The sequence below is a fragment of the Neofelis nebulosa genome, chromosome 10 (assembly GCF_028018385.1).
Source record: "Neofelis nebulosa isolate mNeoNeb1 chromosome 10, mNeoNeb1.pri, whole genome shotgun sequence".
NCBI classification, from domain to species: domain Eukaryota; kingdom Metazoa; phylum Chordata; class Mammalia; order Carnivora; family Felidae; genus Neofelis; species Neofelis nebulosa.
The window spans coordinates 15,986,797-16,007,936 of record NC_080791.1 but is presented as its reverse complement, the minus strand read 5'-3'; the positions used below and the strand labels follow the sequence as shown (position 1 = coordinate 16,007,936).

Sequence of the window (21,140 nt, the reverse complement as noted above, 5' to 3'; positions counted from 1 at the left end):
AAGAACTAATAAAAGGCACGTACTGACCAACCCACAGAGAATACTATATCCAATAGTGAAAGATTGAAAGCTTTCCCTCCAAGGTCATGAATGAAGCAAGGATGCCCACTTTCACCACTTCTATTAAGTAAAAATAAAGAAATAAAAGTCACCTAAATTGGAAAGGAAGAAGTAAGGTTATCTCCGTTTGCAGAGGATATGATCTTATATGTAGAAAACTCTAATGATACCGCAAAACACTTGTTAAAATAAGTGAGTTCATCAAAGTAACAGGATAAAGTCAACACGCAAAAATCAGTTGAGTTTCTATACACAAACCACGAACAATCTGAAAAGGAAATTACAAAACGGTTCTGTTTACAATAGCATCACAAAGAAAAAAGGACGTACAAACTAACTTAATCGAGGAGGTGAAAGACTTGTACAATGAAAACTACAAAACACTGCTAAAAGAAATTAAAGACCTAAATAAAAGGAAACATATCTCGTGTTCATGGGTTAGAAGACTTAATACTGTTAAAATGTCAATACTACCAAAGTGATCTACAGATTCCGTGCAATTTCTATCAACATCCCAATAACATTTTTTTGCAAAAATAGAAAAGCTCATCTTAAAATTCATACGGAATCTGAGGGGATCCTGAGTAGCCAAAATAATCCTGAGAAAGAACAAAACCGGAGAACTACAAATTTCCTGCTTTCAAAGTTTATCACAGATGTACAGTAATTAATCAAAACAGTGTGGTACTGGCATAAAGACAGACATACAGACTAATGGAATAGAACTGAGTCTAGTAATAAACCGCTGCATATCTGGTCACATGCCTTTTTTTTTTTAAAAGATTTTATTTTTAAGTAATGTGCACACCCAACACGGGGCTCAAACTCACAACTCCGAGATCAAGAGTCACATGTTCCCCTGACTGAGCCAGCCAGGAGCCCCTGGTCACATGAGTTTTGACCACGGTGCCAAGACCATTTAATGGGGGAAAAGACAGTCTTTTCAACAAGTGATGCTAGGAAAACCAGGTATCCACATGCAATAGAATGCAGTTGACCCTCACTTCATACCATATATGAAAATATACTATTACCTTCCCCCCAAAGCTAGTCTTCGATGATTTCTCTGAATTGTCTCAAATCTTTTCCGTAAAGATAATGGTCTTTATTTGGCATATTAGGTAAATTAAGATGTATAAATAAATAACATTACTTGTATACATATAAATAACTGTATTTATCTACATACATATAAGTAGTCAATAATGCCAGGTCCCTTTTTAAAAAAATGTTTTGTTTGAGTATAGTTGACACAACATGTTAATTAATTCTCACTATAAATTTTGAAGGTCACATTAAAATTCCTTTTTCTTTTTTTAAAAAATTTTTTAATGTTTATTTTTGAGAGAAAGAAAGAAAAAGAGTGCGAGAGGGGGAGGGGCAGAGAAAGAGAGGGAGACACAGAATCCAAAGCAGGCTCCAGTCTCCAAGCTGTCAGCACAGAGCCTAACATGGGGCTTGAACTCAAGAACTACAAGATCATGAACCGAGCCGAAGTTGGGACGCTTAACTGACTGAGCCACCCAAGCACCCCTCCTTTTTATTTTTCTTTCATGTTTTTATTTATTTTTAAGAGAGAGCGAGCGAGCATGAGTGGGGGAGAGGCAGGGAGAGGGAAGGCAGAGGATCTGAAGCACTCACAGCAGACAGCCCTACGTGGGGCTTGAACTCAGGAACTCGCGATCATGACCTGAGCGAAAGTCGAACTCTCAACTAAGTGAGCCACCCAGGTGTCCCAATATTCCCTTTTAGATAAGGATATTGAGACTCAGAGAAGTCAATTAGCTTGCACTCAGTGGAATGTTGATAGCAAAAGGGCAGAAATGTGGCTTGTACTCAGTTTTTTCTCCCTCCAAAGTACATGGTTTCTTACCACCATTCCATGTGGCAGTAAAAGACTTGGATAAATCAAAGGAAATTCTGTCCTTTTGGCCAGAACAAAGGGCTGGCTACTCAGTTTGACGCTGCGAACAAAGTTCAGAATGCTGGCTTACTCCAGGAGTAGGATTTTATACATATAAGTAATCAGTTCAAAATGACTACTGGGAGAGGCAAAGTACAAATTTAACTACAGTTCCACCCAATGACCACCGCAGTTGGGCACGGGACCAACAAATCATATTTTCTTGCCCCCCAAATATCTCCCTCACAAATCTAAATATATATATGGTAAATTATCCCTCTCATTAATATCTACACTGTGGAGACATATTTGCCCCCAAATATCTCCCTCACAAATATCTCTATATCTAATCTATCTCTATCTCTATACATAGATATGTATATTATAAATCATCTGTCTGATTAATATCTAGAATGTAGAGACAACTTTTAAAACTCAACCATAACAACAATAATAACAACAGGGGCACCTGGGTGGCTCAATCGGTTGGGAGTCTGACCTCAGCTCAGGTCATGATCATGCAGTTCGTTGAGTTCGAGCTCTGTGCTGACAGCTCAGAGCCTGGAGCCTGCTTCAAATTCTGTGTCTCCCTCTCTCCCTGCCTCTCTCCCTCTCGCACTCTGTCCGTCTCCCCCTCTCTCTCAAAAATAAATAAACATTAAAAACAACAACAACAACAACAACAACAAGAACAACAACAAAGCCTGATTAAGAAACAAGCAAAGGCCTTAAACAGAGGCCTTCATTTTTTCCAAAGAAGACCTACAAATAGCCAATAAACCCAGGTAAAGATGCTCAACATCACGAATCATTAGGGAAATGTAAATCGAAACTATAATGAGATACCATTTCACATCGCTTTAGCTGGCTTCTATCAAAAAAAAGAGGAGGTGAAGAAATTCGAACCCTCGGGCACTGCTGGTGGGCATGTAAAATGGTGCAGCCACTGGGGCAACTAGTATGGTGGTTCCTTAAAAAATTAAAAATGGGGGGCGCCTGGGTGGCGCAGTCGGTTGGGCATCCGACTTCAGCTCAGGTCACGATCTCGCGGTCCGCCAGTTCGAGCCCCGCGGCGGGCTCTGGGCTGATGGCTCAGAGCCTGGAGCCTGCTTCCGATTCTGTGTCTCCCTCTCTCTCTGCCCCTCCCCCGTTCATGCTCTGTCTCTCTCTGTCTCAAAAATAAATAAATGTTAAAAAAAAATTAAAAATGGAATTACCATTAAAAAAACCCAAAAAACAATGATCCAGCAATTCAACTTCTGGGTATATGCCTCCCGGAAATGGAAAGCAAGGTCTTTTTTTTTTTTTTTTTTTTTTTTTTTTAAATAGGAACTATTTTATTTATTTGTTTATTGATTTTTTGAGAGAGGGCATGAGCAGGGGAGAGGGGCAGAGAGAGGAGAGAGAGAATCTTGAGCAGACTCCGCAACCAGGGTGGAGCCTGATGCGGGGCTCAATCCCACGACCCTGGGATCATGACCTGAGCCAAAACCAAGAGTTGGACGCTTAACTGACTGAGCCCCGCAGGGGCCCTGGACAGTAGGGTCTTGAATAGGTATCTATACACCCACATTCACAGCAGAACGATTCACAATGGCTAAAATGTGGAAGCAACAGGTATCCGTGGATGAGTGAATCAATCAGCAAACGGTGACATATAAATACAGTGAAATATTATTCAGCCTTAAAAAGGAAGGAAATTTTGCACTCTGCTACAGCATGGATGAATCTTGAGGGCATAACGCTAAGTGAGATGAGCCAGTCCACTTATCGTGTAATTCCATTTACATGAGGTACTGAAAGTAATCAAAATCCATACAGACAGAAAGGAGAATGGTGGTTGCCGGGGGCGGGAGACAATGGGGAAAGGGGAGTTTCAGTTTCACAAGAAGAAAAGTTATGGGATGGATGGATGGTTGCACAACGTGAATACATTTAACACCAGTGAATTGTACACTTAAAAATGGGTTACTCTGGAAAAAAATAAGGTTAAGTTGGTAAATTTATGTTATGTGAATTTTACCTCAATAAAAAAATTCATCTGTTTAAAAAAAAAAAAAAAAAAGAAAAGAAAACAATGGAGCTCCTGGGTGGCTCGGTCGGTTAAGCATCCAACTTTGGCTCAGGTCACCATCTTGTGGTTCCTGAGTTCAAGCCCTGTATTGGGCTTGTTGCCAGCATGGAGCCTGCTTCAGATCCTCTGTCCCTCTGTCTCTCTGCCCCTCCCCCGCTCACTTGTGTACACGCGCGTGCTCTCTCAAAAATAAGCATAAGAAAAAAGAAAAAGAATACAATAAACTACTGATGCAACATTAAAGCAGAGAGAAAGCTTGAAAGCATTATGTTAAATCAAAGAATCCAGAGGCGTCTGGGTGGCTCAGTTGGTTGAGCGTCCGATTTCGACTCAGATCACGATCTCATGGTTTGTGAGTTCAAGCCCTGCAGCGGTCTCAGTGCTGACAGCTCGGAGCCTGGAGCCTGCTTTGGATTCGGTGTCTCCTTCTCTCTCTGCCCCTCCCCTGCTTGCACTCTGTCTCTCTCTCAAAAGTAAATAAACATTAGATAAATAAATCAAAGAATCCAGTCATAAAAGGCCATATAATTGTATGATTCCATACAAATACCTAGAGACAAAGGAGATCAATGGTGGTGGGTGTTGGAGCTGAGGAGTGACTGCTAATGAGTATGGAGTTTCCTGAAGGGATGATGAAAACGTTCTGGAATTATACCGTAGTGACGGTTGCACAACTCCGTGAATACACTGAGAGCCATTGAACCGTATGCTTTATTATTATTATTTTTTAATGTTTATTTTTGGGAGAGAGAGAGACAAGGTGTGAGTGGGGGAGGGGCAGAGAGAGACGGGGACACAGAATCCGAAGCAGGATCCAGGCTCTGAGATGTCAGCACAGAGCCTGCTGAGGGGCCCAAACTCACAAATCACAAGATCATGACCTGAGCTGACGTCGGATGCTTAACCAACTGAGCCACCCAGGTGCCGTGAACAGTATGCTTTAAATGGGTGTGCTGTATACTATAAGAATTCCATTTTCTTTTGTAAAAAGTTTGACATTTTTGTAGAATCAACTCTATAGTTTTAGGCCAACAAGCTACCAGAATACCCTGAGACAGAGTATTCAGAATAAAATGACCACTGTGGCCGTTACCTGCAAATGAGAGCTGCTTTAGGCGGGCATTTGATCGAGCTTCCTGGACTTTATCTGTCAGTGACTTCCAGGCATCTGTGCAGAAATGAAATATTTGGTCAACTACTTCCAACACCAATGGCATGCACAAACGTTGAGCTTAGAATCCCTACAGGGTGAAAACACGCTTCTAAAATGGTTTTTTTGTTTTCTTAGTTTTAATGTTTTCCGTGCATAAGAGGCTGGGCAGGAGCACTACCCAGCAGTGCTTCCTCCTGTTAGAAAGGAGGTTCACACCTTCTGAAAATGACCCCCGAATCCCCAAAGCATTCACATCCCTTGATGGTAGTCCGGGTCCCAAACCTGAATGTATGGTATTACCTCTGTTCCCAATGCCCCTGAACAAAACAGTATTAGCATTAATGATTTAACCCAGACTCTGGGGAGATCTTTACCTCTGTTCCTTAAAACTATGAGGTATGATGAGAAAACCTCTTCAGTCCCTTCCAGCTCCAACTTAAGATTCTATGATCTCCTACTGTCTGTTGGACTTGTCACCAGCACATCACGCTCAATGTGTTGTATGTGGCACTCATACACTCAACGTAGTTTTTTTGTTCTCCTTACATATCTTTTTATTTATTTATTTATTTATTTATTTACTTATTTATTATTTTTAGTGACCCAGGCCTGAATCTTCAGTCACCTTCTCTCTCTGCTCTCCATATCCAAGCAGTCATGAAGTATGTCCATTCTTCTTTCCTCTCTCTGCCTGCTGGGAACGGGCTTTGTTACCGGACATCTCTACTGTAGCTATGCTCTCATCGGTGACCTCCTGCCACCTCCATGTCTCTAATTGAGTCCACCTTACGCTTCTTGAAATTCTGCTTTTATTTCACTTTTCCAGACTTCCAAAGGCCTCATGGTTTGGCACTGAACGCCCTCCAAAACTTGTGCCCAATTAACCTTCGCAGTTTTCTATCTCACTACTACCCGATAAGGATTTCGAGGTCCTCTCCCACCCGAGGATGCTCTAAACCCACCACATGCAATCCTGTCTAACTGCGTGTGTCTCTTTTTAGAAAGCCTTTCCCATTTCTCTTTTCCTAGCTCAAATCCTATTACCTCTTTTAATGGGGTCTTCTATTCCACCATTTTTCCTGGGTTCAATAACCCTAACTGACCCACAGGGATCCCTCTTTCCTTCCAACTCCTCTAGTACTTCTTGCCTAGAGAAAGTTCACTAGTTCTTCAACAGCTACCGAACAAGAAAATAAAATGCCAGCCCTTCTAGGAAGTTCCCTGTTGAGTAAACTGTAAAAGCAAACAGACATTTACAAAACAAAGTTTAAGCTATACCGAGAAGCATTTAAGATTCCAAAAGGAGCAGAAAGGAAGGAGTGGGAGTGCTTATCTGCCTCAGAAGGTCAGGGAAGACTTTCCAAGCAGAACCCTGAAGGACAAGCTAGAGTTCACCAGGTATACTAGGGTAGAAAGATCATTCCAGGCAGAGGGAAGAAACGGAGAAGGCACAGGGGTGAGACAGAATGGCAGTTAAGGTACACAAAGAAATCACAGAAGACAAGGCCGGAGAGAGAAGAGGTCTCATGTGCTCAGCTAAGTTATGGATTATATCTCCCCAGGAACTTAAGGACAAGTTAGATGTATAATGCCTTCGAGTATCTTCCATAACACCTCGCACAAAACTACCCACATCAATGGTACTAATTAATGTACGTAAGGGCAGATCTGGCTGAGTCAGGGCCTGCGCTAGCGAGACAACCTGGTTTTTGTTGTTTTTTTTTTAAAGTAATCTCTACACCCAACGTGGGATTCGAGCTCACAACCCCGAGATCAAGAGTCACATGCTCCACAAAGCAGCCAGCCAGGTGCCCCCCAACCTTATTTAATCCACTCACCTTCGATACTTTCCGCACAGATCTGAAAGCCATCATCACTTGAAATTTCAAAAACAAGTCCTTTCTTGGGCTTTTTCTCAGCAATGCTTTCCTTTCTTTTCTGTTCTTGCTGGAGCCAAAGCATCAGTGGAGAGCTGAAATTGCTTTCTTCTTCTTCCACTGTTTTAGGTTCTACAGGGAGAAAACAGATAGGGGCCAAAGTGGTTGCATTAGCAAACAAACACTTACTGAGCACTGATACGTTATCTCCAAGCCTAACAACATTCCATGGTTGGTAGGATCACTCCCATTTACAGATAACAAAATCTGAGGCTCAAAGCCGTGGAGCAGCCTGCCCTAGGTCATAGCTGGAGAGCGACAGAAATGGATTTTTTTTTTTTTTTTTTTTTTTTTTTTTTACCTGAAGTCATGCTGTCTCTGTGGTATGACTTCCTGGTATGTCAATTTGATAGTTTTTCTTTTTTTAAAAAAAAATTTTTTTTAAACGTTTATTTATTTTTGAGACAGAGAGAGACAGAGCATGAACGGGGGAGGGCCAGAGAGAGAGGGAGACACAGAATCGGAAACAGGCTCCAGGCTCCGAGCCATCAGCCCAGAGCCCGATGCGGGGCTCGAACTCACGGACCGCGAGATCGTGACCTGAGCCGAAGTCGGCCGCTTAACCGACTGCGCCACCCAGGTGCCCTAATTTGATAGTTTTTCAATAAGCAACTGCCCCCAGTAGGGTCAAAGCTAAAAACTAATAATGATGGATATGAATGAAGCACTAGGCATCGAGGCACTCTTCTAGGAACTTCCTGTGTATTAACTCAGAGAAACCTCACAGCAATCCAGTGAGGGAAGTGTTATTATAATGTACGCTTCAAAGGCAAGAAACCCGAGGCAGAGAGTAGGTAGCCCAAGTTCATATAAGATGAGATTTCAACCCATATGGCTCCAAAGCCTGCCACCAACCCCCCCACACCCCCGCCTTCTTGCAGAAGGAGGTGTATCAGTTCTCCTGAGAAATCAGCCAATCAGCAGAATGGGATCACATCCCACATGTTACACTTGAGCATTTTCTCTAGCTGCCTCTCTTTTGAGAAGTTCCCTCAGTGAAAACGGGCAAAGCTTTATACCCAGATCTTACTAATCTTGAAGTGACCGGTTCTTTACTGACCCAATTCATTAGCACAGATGACGGAAAGTGCTATGGAGATGCATCTGGGGTTGTGACCAGACATACGGCTTTCTTCGGTGACCACTGAGGGATGAAGTCAGGTAATCACGGGCTAGTAAAATCACACTGCTATAGAACAAGTAGAACAGAAGACTACTTGACAGCTGGTCATAGAAATGTAGTAGAAGGGCACTGGACCAGGAGACAGACGCTCTGAGGTTTAGTCTACACCTCTGGCCAATCACTGAACTTCTTTGGAGCTTAAGATTTTTTTCATTTAGAAAACTAGTAGATAACGTAGGCAATTTTTATAGCACGTTTGGCTTTGGAATTCGAATTCTAACCTGTTACCTACCCACGTACCTGTACTTTCTTGTTCATTTGCTGAATTTTGTGTTGTCTGAATCTCAGGAAGAACTTGCCTAAATGAAAGGAAAACCAAAGGTGAGATGTAACATCAGCTAGCTCTTTAATTCAAAGATAAAAACTGTCCATAGTCTGCCATACTGTTGTATGGGCTATATGAAACAACTGCTAGAAATGAACCACAGGATGATTTGTGTATTACCTGTTGAGTAAACACCATCACACTACTGTAAGGTACATAACATAAAACTATCTCTTATGAGACTCTTTCCCAAATATTGACATTAAGTTTCTGCTTTTGCAGTTTGTACATTATATCCTTGAAATTTTTCTCATACCCTCAAGTATTCGAAAAAAAGCAGTTCTGGAATCACTTAAGTTAACTGCTTTAACCAGAAATAAAAGCCAGCTGCCCGAGCCAGAAAACCACCACCAGTTTCCCTTTTCTTAAATTAAATAACATTTGGAAACAACCCAAATGCGTATCCATAAGGGGCGGTTTATCTTTTTTATTTTTTTATATTAATTCATTTATTTTGAGAGAGAGAAAGTGCAAGCAGGGGTGGGGCAGAGAGAGAGGGAGACAGCGAATGCCCAGGCTCTTCACTGTCAGAGCAGAGCCCAATTCGGGGTTCAATCTCATGACCATGAGATCATGACTTGAGCCGAAATCCAGAGTCGGACGCTTAACCCACTGAGTCACCCAGGTACTCCGATAAGGGACTGTTTAAATAAATAACAAAACAAAACAAAACCAAGTACAGAACAGTATGTATAGCATTATTCATTTTATGTAAGAAAGGCATATACAGGGGCGCCTGGGTGGCTCAGTTGGGTTAAGCGTCCCACTCTTGATTTCGGCTCAGGTCACGATCACGTTGTTTGCGGGATCGAGCCCCACGTTGGGCTCCGTGTTGACAGCATGGAGCCTGCTTGGGATTCTCTCTCTGCCCCTCCCCCACCCCAATAGATAAATAGATAAATAAACAAACAAACTTAAAAAAAAAAAAAAAAAAACTTTGGCAACAAAAATAATACAAATCAGGAATAACTATTTTTTTGAAATGAGGTGGACAGAACTGAGGGCTTAACCTTAGAGAAATGATCTGCATATTTACCCTGTGGTCTGCCCACACTCCTTTTGGGACGACTGTTCCACATCAGCAGTCCCCTGCTGCTCAGCCTCTGCTCCTGGAGTCCTGGAATGGAACCATTTGTATCTTTTCAAGAAAAACCACCAGGAAACATGTGCCAAACAGTCTAAAGAAATGCCTCTACCACGATGGATCTGATAACATTCACGAGCTGAGAAAACTAATCTGTGGTGATACAGGTTAGACAGTGGTTATCTTGAGGGCGTACTGACCAAGAGAAGGCACAAGGAGGCTTCTGGAACTCTAGGAATGTTCTAGATCTTGATCTGCATGGTGGCTACGCGGGTGCACACATATGTCAAACTTCACTTGTGTACTTTACATGCGTTACACCCCATGCTAGTGTTCTCAAAAGGGACTTCATGAGGATCTACAACAGGTGGCTTTGCCCTCTGGACAGGAATAATCGTCCTTCAGTATCCTAAGCCTCAGCAAAACAAAAACAAAAACACAAACACCAGCCCCCCCCCCCGCCCCGTCCCCCAGAAAACCAAACGCCAAGAGCAAACAGCAGCACTGTTTTAAATCAAAGAGTAATTAGAGATGTGGTTCTATCCCAGAGACAAACTGCCCACGGATGGAACTAAATTTTGCTCTAGAAATCACTGCTGTGAGGGGGAAAAAAAAAAAAAAAAAAAAAAAAAAATCAAAGTCACAACCCAGAACACCCCCGAGCAATGCAACACGTCCCTCCCAGAAGACTGCCACTGCCCCAGCCTCTAGTCCCGAGCACAAGATCCCGCCCACCCAGCAGAGCGGATATTGGCATCTCTCACCCTGCGACTGAGGTCAGGGATGTCGCGCTGGCTTCCTGGTCTGGAATGTGTGCTTCAGAAGAACTGGTCCGCGAATGGGAAACTTTGTGCTTCTTGCCATTCCCTTTGTCCAAAGGCAGCTGAATCCGTTTGATTTTTGGTTTGGGTTTGGTGGGACCCGGCACGGAGGGGCTTGCTGACTGCTGCCCAGAGGACGGAGAGCCCCCAGGAGAGGCTGAGCTGGCTTGCATAGCTGAGGATAAAGCCTTGTTCTGCTCCAGCCCCGCGCTGTTGGGGGCATCTACTGTCTGGGGAAAGCTGGCTCCCTGGGTCCCTGGAGCAGAATCAAGATCACGCTGGGAAGGGAGAATCCCAGTTTTGCTGGCAAGGAGCTGGTTCACATGCTGAAGCTGATAGTGTTCTTCTGCTTCCCCCGGAGGCGAGGCGGCCGTTATGCCCGCGGTCTGAGCAGAGGGGAGCACGCAGATGCTAGATGCCGCTGTCATCGCGGCAGGAGGAGCCTGGGACGTCCCCAGTTGCGGAAACATTCCTGAACTTGGTGGCAAAGCCACAGGCTGGTCCTGCATCCCCAGGCTCTGCTGACTGGCTTTGATTAAAAGGTTGCTTATTGAGCCAATATCCGGGGTACCGAGCAGCCTGGGGTTGGTTAACGCGACATGTCCCGGAACTGACGCACTACTCGTAGGGGTTGTTGCGGTTTGCATGGATACAACGTTCAAGACGGAGGAGCCGGATGCCAAGCCAGACACAGGCCCCGCGGTGAGGTGGCCGGTGTCCTGGCTTATTGTTGATGCGCCCGCCGCCGCCGCGGCAGTGCCTCCCACACTCTGCGGTAACAGCGGAGCCTGTTCAAAATACATGATGCCAGATTTAGACCTTTTTATGATGTTGGGGACAGTTCGGTGAGATGAAGTGTTAAGTGAGCCCAAATCTAGCAGATTGGGATGATTTGGCAGCTGGGAGGGTGTGAAGTTAATCAGTGTCATGTTAGAAACCACATCGGAAGGGGCAATGTTTGAAGGGTTGCTAGAGGGAGCGAGTTTTTTATTCTTTCGGGTCTGCAGACGAGATATGGGTCTTTTCTTGAGTCCAGAGGATGGAGTGGCTACTGTGGTACTGAGGTCTGTCCTCTGGCTGGCTTCTGAAACCAAAAGTTGGGGATCTGGAGGAGGCTGAACCCCAATAAGTAGGCCTGAAGGAGGGCTGTTGATGTTGGGTGGGAAACTACTTTGAGTAGCTGCGGGGAAGGAATGTAAGTGCTGGCGATGAGACATGGGGAGCAATCCTTTGCTAGCAGGAGGGAAGAGAGATGGAGAAGTTGGCAAGCTTGGATTTAGTCCCGTGGCTAGGGTGAGACCACTTCCCATGGGCCCCAATACTGAAGTATTTGTCTCCATCACATTGGGTGTAGAACTAACAGAAGAGGTCAATTGGATTTTTTGGGTCACTCCATTTGGAAGAGTTTGGAGAACATAAAGTGGCTGCATGTTCTGGTTAACAACAATGAGTTTCTCAGTGGCTGGTTTCAGGTGGGGTGGAGTGGTCTGGACAGCTGCATTAGAAATCTGAGATGGGCCAGGACTCTCGGTAGAGTTGGGCACATATTTCTGGTTCTGGATAGGAACAGTAGGGGAAACAGGTACCTGAAGGCCGGGGGTGCTACTGTTTCTAGTTAAATCCTGATTGTTGCCATGACCCTGCTCCACTGAACCACAAGGAGGGCTGGAGATGTGGTCCGCGTCCATGTGTCCTTGGATAAAATGATCGGGAGTCATGTGGCCTTCGGGCGTCGGATCTACCCCGGGACTCAGCAGTGCCGAGTCCCCTTCAGAGGAGGCCACAGACTTCTCCGTGATGGTCACCCTCTTCTCTCCTGAGTCGGAGATCACAGCCAGTCTACCGGCATTCTGGCTGGGGACCGTGGGACTCCGGGTGGTCAGGACAGACAGATCAGACGGCAGCTCCAGGGGCAGCTCGAACTGCTCCTCTGCTGAGATAGAGGAGGAGACGCTACTGTCCACAGGTTCTGTCGTGGGCAGCTGCTGAGAAAACACTTCGAAAAGACCCATGTCCTTTTCCCGGTTACTGTCGAGACCCAAGCCTTCACCGAGATTTAGGAGTTCCGACGAAGAGGACTCCGGGCTCTCGCCCAAAGCCTGCATGGATGGGGTATTCTTTAGGACGAAGTCCATGATGTCCGAGGGCAGGATGTTCCCACAGTCGTCACTGTTGTTGTTATCCGAGTCCGATTTCAGGAGCTCGGTGTTGTAGGTGTCTAGTAGGTTCTTGTCCGATGGGGTGCTCGTGTGGACTCTGCGGCTGGACTCCAATGAGCTGAGCTGAGCCTCCAAGGAATCCTGCCCCTGTGTTTTAACTCTGCTCACAGAGTGGCAGTTATCCATCTTTGGCTCATTTTTGTGGCCCACGGAACTCTTAAGGACGTGCTCTTTCTCGCCGGCGTCTTCAGGCCGCTCCATCTTTAAGTTCTCCGTTCCGTTTTCTTTGCCGTTTCTCTTTGGAATCTGGCTGCTCTTCCTCGCTGTGGCTGTGACGCTCGTATCGCTCTCTGTGCCGTCATCGACACCATCCAGCTGAGAAATCTTCGGGAGGTCACGCTGTTCTTCCTCCCGAAATAGATTATGGGATGCCAGCCGTTCCTCTCCGCCTGAAGAAATCACTGTCCTAGTGAAATTGTAATAATATAAGTCATCTTCATCAGAAGTGCTTAGGTCATCGGCCCCATCCACCTGTCCCTCAGCTGATCTCTTGCCTCGTTTCTTCCCAGTTGAGCTGCTGTAGAATGGAATGTCTTCTTCACCGTAGGATCTTACCCCATAGAGTGGGGTGAGCCCGAAGAACATGTTAGAGCGTGCCCGGGCACTGCGACGGGGGTATCTCCTCTTGAAAGAGCCATCCTCCTGAGGTTTGGGACCATCTGGAAGCATCAGGTTTCTGTCCTGAACCGGAAGATTCTGATAATTGTTACTTTGAGAATCCTGGGATGAGGTATTATTGGGGCTTGGCTGGGCCACTGGACCATCTCCTGGACTTTCAGAGGCTGAAACTGGTTCTGTTGGAGATGCTGACTCTATTTGCAGAGGGGAAACGGGACTACTTTCTTTCAGGGTATTCTTGGACTGGCCCTCACTCTCCATTTTGAGAGGCGTCAGTGTCACTTTGACCGTGCGTTTCCGGGGTGTCTGTAATTCCTTGGCAGATCCTTCTACTTGCATGGATGGAGCTTTGGGGACTCCTGGAATAGACAGGACTTTGTCTCCAATCTTATCAGAAGAAACATTATTACATGGTCGTTGCCCCATAAATTCTGGAGTCAAAACTTCATCAACAAACTCCGGCTTTAGGTTTCCTTCCTCGCCGGTGGTCACCTGACCAGGTTCCAAAAAAGACTTACTGGAATGTTTTTCTTTGAAAGTTTCTTTACAAGACTTTTTCCCTTTCTGTCTCCTGTCCCTGGAACTAGATCCCACATGTTCATTGACAACGGATGACCTGTTGCTCACTCCAGATAGCTTCAAGGTTTTGACTTCCGCATCTTCCTCGGGAGAGGGGTTTACTGATTGGTTAGAGTCTGCGTGTTGGTCTCGATCGTTCCTTTGCCCTCTCAGATGGAGTGGGGGGAAGGAGAGGGCCTCTTTAGAAGAAAATGGCACCGAAGAGAGTTCAGCAAAAGTGCCGATCTTGCTAGCATTTAATTCTCCAGATGCTGTGTTATGAAGCTGCGGGGCCAGCTTGGGAATGCCAGGATAAGCCACAGCATGTGCAGATCCCTCTGAACTCTTGGAACCTGGCACTTTGGCCTTCTCTCCCTTCAAAGAGGAGCTCTTGGATGCCAAGTCGGAAGCACTGGAATGCTTCATTTCTGAAGACGAAGATCCGTCCAAGTGACTGGTTTTAGTGCCCATAGTAACCACTGTCCTTTGCGAATTTGAAGAGGTGGGAGTGTTTTGCCCTAAGTTACTGTTTGAGTTCAGCGGTCCTAAGACATGATCAACTGCTTTGGCACTTGACTCAAGATCTGTGGCAGTCCCGATGGCGGAGACTGAGGGAACACTATTCCTGGAGTAAGTACTCCCAGTTCTCACTGGAGACATTATCCGGAGTTTAGACCGCTGGGGTGACAGGGAAGAAGTGCTGTGTCGCCTGGAGCCAATGCTTCGGAGTCCAGAGGAGAGTAAAGGGTCACCCACTGTGACTATTTCATGAGTGGTTGGGGTAGGACTTCCTGAACAAGAGAGAGAAAATAATAGTCTATTACAGAGAGGGACAAACGTGCGGTAGCCACTGCTTTCAATGACTCGGCAATGACTTTTCACTGAAAACTGCAACGATCAAGATTTTCAACGAGCCAAAGTCACTGAGATAAAGTTGCCTGCAAGAACCACAGGCTAATCTTTGAGCTAACCTTTTCGGGTCAAGTTCGTCAACGAGATAGGTCCTTTACCTGCAGAAGGCAATGGCCGACAGCCAGGGGATCTCTGTGTTGGAGAGTAACTAGGTGTCCGAATCCTAGGGACCTTCGAGATGACATGATAAAAACAGGAACCAGAGGTTTGCGAATGAGGTCGGTCTGGTGAGGGAGGACTTATAATTTCAGCTGTGTTCTGACTTTCTTTAGATGAAATTTCTGTGGTAGGAAAGAAACACTCGTTACTAAAAAAAAGTCCAATTAAAATATCCATCAAATGGGGGTGCCTGCCTGGCTCCGCGGTAGGAGCATGCACTCTTGAACTCGGGACTGTGGGTTCAAGCCCCACGTTGGGTGTATAAGGTTACTTAAAAATTAAATCTTAAGGGGTGCCTGGGTGGCGCAGTCGGTTAAGCGTCCGACTTCAGCCAGGTCACGATCTCACGGTCCGTGAGTTCGAGCCCCGCGTCAGGCTCTGGGCTGATGGCTCAGAGCCTGGAGCCTGTTTCCGATTCTGTGTCTCCCTCTCTCTCTGTCCCTCCCCCGTTCATGCTCTGTCTCTCTCTGTCCCAAAAATAAATAAACGTTGAAAAAAAAAAAATTAAATCTTAAAAGAAATAAAATAAAATAAAATAAACAAACCAATAAAAAGTAAGCAATTAAGGTAAAAATCAAAAATAGAAACAAATGACACCTCCCAGAGGGATGACGTTTTTCTGCCTTCGATCACGGTACTCCCAAAAATCAAACTCAAGTCCCATCTCGATTAAAGTCTCACCTGCCAAAGATGTGGGACTGTGAGCGATGGTCCTGTTTTCGTCGTGCTCCACAGTGCTGTTGATATCTGGCTCTACAACCGGAGGACGGCACTCCACTATCTTGCACGTGTACACACAGCGCTTGCGAGCATCCGTGGTACTCCAGTACACCCTGGAACACCTGGCAAACAGATCCATCAAAATCACCACCAGCGAGAGTACAGAGGCGGAGACGAACACGTGCCCAAACCTCTCCTCATCCTCGGTTCCCTGGCCTCCTGGGTTGACAGAATTCAGCTTCACTTCATGGATTCTTATTATAGATCCCCCTGGCTAGGCCGTTCCAAGCTTTTTGAGATGCTTGGTTTTTCCTAGTCTCTCAGAAAATAGCATAACATCTTTTTTTATTGTAGCGTAAGCAGGAGACAAAAATAGTACAAGATCCTAAAATGCAGAGAAAGAAAAATACTAACTGCTACAAGAAATAGTCCTTGACCTGCGGGAAGGGATTACTGCCCCACCGGGTGTACAAAGTGAGGAAAGAGCAAACCTGAAGTGTTTCCTTTGGGAGAAAAGCCCCACAAGACAAGGGAAATGTAACTGCTTCCAATCTGCGGGATGCTGATGGAGCCTGGTTTATACAAAGGGCCGCCGGCTAAATGCAGAGTATAGACTGTGCCGCCAGAATTGGAATGCAGAATAAATTGTGAGTATATATAGCAAAATGAGACTCCAAAATGGGAGAGCTAGAAAAGGAATTTTAAATTTACACTGTCAGCCTGCTAGAAGTTTCAAACATTTGCTTCACATAGGAAAGATGATAAATTCTCACTGGAGAATATGATTATTATTGTGGGGGGGGGGGTTTCTATTTTTGGACTGAGGACAGAGGCATGAGGGGTTTGTCTGATCCACTACAACAATCTGGACTTCTGAATCCAGATAAACGGAACTCTTACGAGACTGACCTCACGTTTTCTTTTTTTTTTTTTTAATTTTTTTTTCAACATTTTTTATTTATTTTTGGGACAGAGAGAGACAGAGCATGAACGGGGGAGGGGCAGAGAGAGAGGGAGACACAGAATCGGAAACAGGCTCCAGGCTCCGAGCCATCGGCCCAGAGCCTGACGCGGGGCTCGAACTCACGGACCGCGAGATCGTGACCTGGCTGAAGTCGGACGCTTAACCGACTGCGCCACCCAGGCGCCCCCCACGTTTTCTATTTAGGTTTTGTTTGGAAATGATTCTGAAAGTATGTCAATAGTACTTTCCTTCTATACGTGGATTTAGCGGACATAAACTGATACTTTAGTCCCAATCTACAAGAAGCAGCAAAAAACGGAGTTAATTTGCAGTAGCAGTTAAAAGTAGCTAACAAGTATGGCTCTCCATTCAACGACCTGCTCCTGGTTCGGGGTGCTCAAGCTGCGGGGGTTGGGGTCTTCTCTCTACAGTGCTACTTACTGATATCCAATAGGAAAAAGCTTATCTTCACAGTCAGAGAGATCATTCAGAATTCCTAAGCAGTCAATTGTCATGGAGCCTGACCAAGGAAAGAAGAACTGATTAGAGGAGATAATGAGAAGGCTCACTTTTAAACCAGAGACCAGAAAGTACCCCAGTGATACACGGAGCCTTCCCCAACAACGGAGGCCCATGTCATACCAATCATCATGTGGATATTTTCTGGTTCCAAGCCATTGAGAAACTTCCTTCTCAAGCTGATTCCTTCAAAGTCCACAAACACTCTTCTAAAAACTTCAAATCCATTCTCAGGAACCACCTAAAATGAAAATCCGGCTGTTAATAGGCTGCCCCTTTACACATTATATGCGTGATACCGATTCTCTCAGAGGGCAAAGTACAGAGCAGATCTCGAAATCACCCTGCTGTTTCACAGGAGGACTTCTGTATTTGCAAGAGAAGGTGATTCTAGGAACACATAGTTGGAAGGTAACACAAAGCTTACCATCTCGCTGTCCTCAGCCTGTTTTCCCTGAACTCCTACAGAATTCGAAAAGTAACGGGAGTTCTCACCTCGCCTTTGATCAAATCCCGATGTCGTTGGCAATATACTTTCTTATCATCCAGAAAGACACAGTTCTTGGCGCGAGAACACATGAAGTGATAGTTGCTGGTGCAGGATGTAAGGCAGCAACCCACAGTGGCTCCTGGCTTTTGGCAGAATTCACATCTCTAACCATCCAGAGAGAACAGAGGCCTAAGTCAGACTTTCAGATGTTTTAAGCCACTTTCCATCTCTAAAGAATTACCCCATTCTGCGTTTCCTACAATTCATTTCTTTTATTGGTAATTGAATTATAGAGAAATGATATGAGCCATAAATCCTCCTCTACAAATCCTCTCTCTCCCACTGCCCCTAGGCCCTAGAACTATTAAATATCACAATTTGATTTAGAACTTAAACCAAACAGTTTTTTTTTTTTTTTCTAGGATGCACGATTGCTTTAGAGAAGACCAAATTTCGAAGACTGATACTAAAAACATCATCTTGTTAGAAAGGTACTATATCCAAAAGAATTCAGTTCTGGAAAGAGTATACCAATCAGAAACATAAGGGTTCTCTAGTTACTAGGCTTATTAACAGATTAAATTTATCATATGATTCAAAGACTTCCTTCAACTAGCCTGTATGTCAGCACCTTATTCTGTCAATCACAGCCTGGGCTCCTCCCCACAGAAGACTTCGTCCTCTCCATGCAATTGACATGTTTTCTTTGTATGTGCTTTCTGTTTGCTTGTCTCTCTCCCTTTTTCTTTCTTTCTTTCTTTCTTTCTTTCTTTCTTTCTTTCTTACAATCCTTCATCTTCGTCCCTCCTTCCAAATATAGTTGTTAAAAATTTTACTCCTTCGTGGCCTTTTCGGACTACTCTCAGCTTCTACTGATCATTTTCCACATCCCTCTTCCTGTGTGTATCTATGTGGGTTTATCCTATGGAACCACAGGGTGTTGATTCAGCTGGGACCTCTGAGGTCATTTTGTCTAAATCACTTAATAAAGTAACACCCTTCTTGCACAAATTATCTCCCAAACTAGACAGTACTTTGTTTTCTGTTTCTTTTGTACCATCCTCCAGGGGTCAGAATAGCAATCTGCTATAGTCTACACCACTATTTGCTGCTGGCTAACCATTCTGAAGGCACTATGAAAAGCATCAGCGAGGTAGCATTTAGCCAAGAGAAAACACCTGGAAACAGAGAGAGGATCTTTTCTGTAACATTTACACAGGTCTTACCAGCTGTTTGCCCCTGATCACAGCCATGTGCACATTCTTTAGTGATCCATCATCGTCTTCAAACACTTCTGCTGACCACAAAGCGCAATTTACATGTGTCCACTCATTTTGGCCAATGTATAGCAAACGGCCAGCATCCTATGAAATCAAGAGATTTCTTTTTTCTTTAAAGAATATAATGCCAAAGAAGGTTTTCCTTGGTATTAGCTTTATCTCAGTCAAGGTAGCATCAACAGTAATTCTTTAACTCGGGGATGCACGCAAAGATCGAAAGTCATTTTTCGATGTTTCTGTTTCTACTTCTCACCTTTCTAGATTACCTCTTCCATGGACTGGAAATATTTTACAAACATAGGGAACACAAACATTAGCAGTACATGCTAAGTTTATGAAAGTGCGCACTGACTTCTTTAAAACCGTATTTCCAAGCCAGTTCTCTTAGCGTGCGTTTCTTTCTTATAAAACCTTTCTTATTGTAAGCTTACTATGGGCCAGGCACTAAATAAAGCTTTATGAACATTATTTCCTCTAATCCTTATAACCCGCAGTGGTTACGTATTATCATTATCCTCATTTTAAAGATGAAACTGAGAGTCAGGGAGGTTAAGCTCCTCGCCAAGGTCAATAAGTAGGCAGCAGAGTAGAGAAATGAATCCAGGCAGCCTGCCAGGGCTGGGGATCTTGACCACTCTGCTATCCTATGTTAAACACAAGCCTTTAAATATGCAACTTACATATTTTATGGACTCTCATAAAATCTTTTTGAGGAATTTCCTGTAGAAATTATGAGACATCAGCAGGTTAATTGAAGGCAAATCATCTTTTAAATGAAAGAAAAGAAAAAACCCCAAGTGCCACATGCCAGGTGACCAACATTCGTTAAATAAATGGCACCCAGTCATCAAATTTAGACACAAAGGACACACAGTTCATGTGAGCATCTGCTAAGTAGGACCCCTTACACCAAGGTACTTACATTAGCACTGTCATCACCATACATCAAACACAATGCACATTGTCTATTATCCTCGATGCCTGGGGGTGGATTCAGTTCTGGACTATCTTCTCGACTCCTATCAGTACCTTAGAACCCAAAAGACAACCAGTTAAAATTGGCAATACTACGTCTGATTTCCAGGAAGAAAAAAAAAAAAAAAAACCCACTTAGGCTTCAATAGCCTGCAGCTTACAAAATAAACACTTTCAAAACGTGTTCAAAGTTATGTTATCTCGCCATGTGTTACAGCGGTTCTATCGATTTCTTGTTATCGGTCCAAGCTAAGCGAAAACAATGATTGTATTACATTTGAGGATGACCTCGAAATTTCTTTCTAATATGCAAGTGTATTAAATTTAGATTCACGAAGTTGATCATTTGCATCTAGAGAGAAATGGATAATGACTCATTTGGTGCCTTACTCAGAATTGGTGGTGTAGGAGGATGGAGTGGTGTTGGAGAGTCTGGTTCTCCGGGCCCTTTAGGTTTGGGAGCTGGGATGATTTTCTTCATTAAAGGAGGCTGCTCAGTGTGGCTGTTTTCCTCTCGCTCCTGCCACTGAGCATAATTATGGTCAAGTGAAGGTGGAAGCACTGCGTTTGGTAACATCCCACTGCTGAAAATAATTGATTCAACAAGTATTTATTGACCTCCTACGACACACCTAGAACTACACAAAATTATCAAATTCTTGGCATCATCAGGTTACAGCCCCATGCACGAGCCATTCACAGAATGTAAGAACAAGCCACAGATTGTGAAAACGGCCTACACATACAGGACTTTATTATTTAAAAAAATATATTCTCGATACATGACTCTTGGTGAAACTTCCAGAAACAAATGATAACTTTATCAAAGAATCAAAAGGATTTAGTAGAATAAAATTTTTAAGTTAAATATGGAGACTCAAGAGCAGGAGAGAGCACCATTTGAACCAAACAAAACAGAACCCGGTTATCACAAGTCCAAATACTGAGCTGCATATATAGCACGTGGATTGTACCTCTGCCACAAGTTAAGCCAAATTCCGGAAAACATAACATATAAAGAAAGAAAAAAAATGGGCAACAGACTATAATAAACATTAAGTATTATCTCTAAAGCAGCATCGAAAAGGCATTTCAAATGATTAATTGTTAATATTAAGACCTAGCCTAAAGAAACCTTAATCTAGAAATGTCAGAACTCTCAAATTTCTAGCTGATGAGGAGGAAA

At 44.2% G+C, this 21,140-nt stretch overlaps 1 protein-coding gene across 5 annotated transcripts in view; it reads right to left on the bottom strand.

Annotated features, from left to right (window-relative positions):
- KMT2A (lysine methyltransferase 2A) overlaps positions 1–21,140 on the bottom strand; it is an 86,477-nt gene that overhangs the window by 13,457 nt on the left and 51,880 nt on the right. For all 5 annotated transcript variants that reach the window (XM_058686870.1, XM_058686869.1, XM_058686871.1 and 2 more), the window contains 13 exons: positions 20,345–20,538; positions 19,902–20,008; positions 18,926–19,063; positions 17,705–17,863; positions 17,333–17,450; positions 17,132–17,210; positions 15,688–15,848; positions 14,946–15,128; positions 10,484–14,726; positions 9,672–9,752; positions 8,551–8,609; positions 7,029–7,199; positions 5,131–5,205 (listed from right to left, as the gene is read on the bottom strand). In XM_058686870.1, coding sequence (XP_058542853.1) covers positions 5,131–5,205; positions 7,029–7,199; positions 8,551–8,609; positions 9,672–9,752; positions 10,484–14,726; positions 14,946–15,128; positions 15,688–15,848; positions 17,132–17,210; positions 17,333–17,450; positions 17,705–17,863; positions 18,926–19,063; positions 19,902–20,008; positions 20,345–20,538 — 5,768 coding nt within the window. The remainder of the gene's footprint in view (positions 1–5,130; positions 5,206–7,028; positions 7,200–8,550; positions 8,610–9,671; positions 9,753–10,483; positions 14,727–14,945; positions 15,129–15,687; positions 15,849–17,131; positions 17,211–17,332; positions 17,451–17,704; positions 17,864–18,925; positions 19,064–19,901; positions 20,009–20,344; positions 20,539–21,140) is intronic.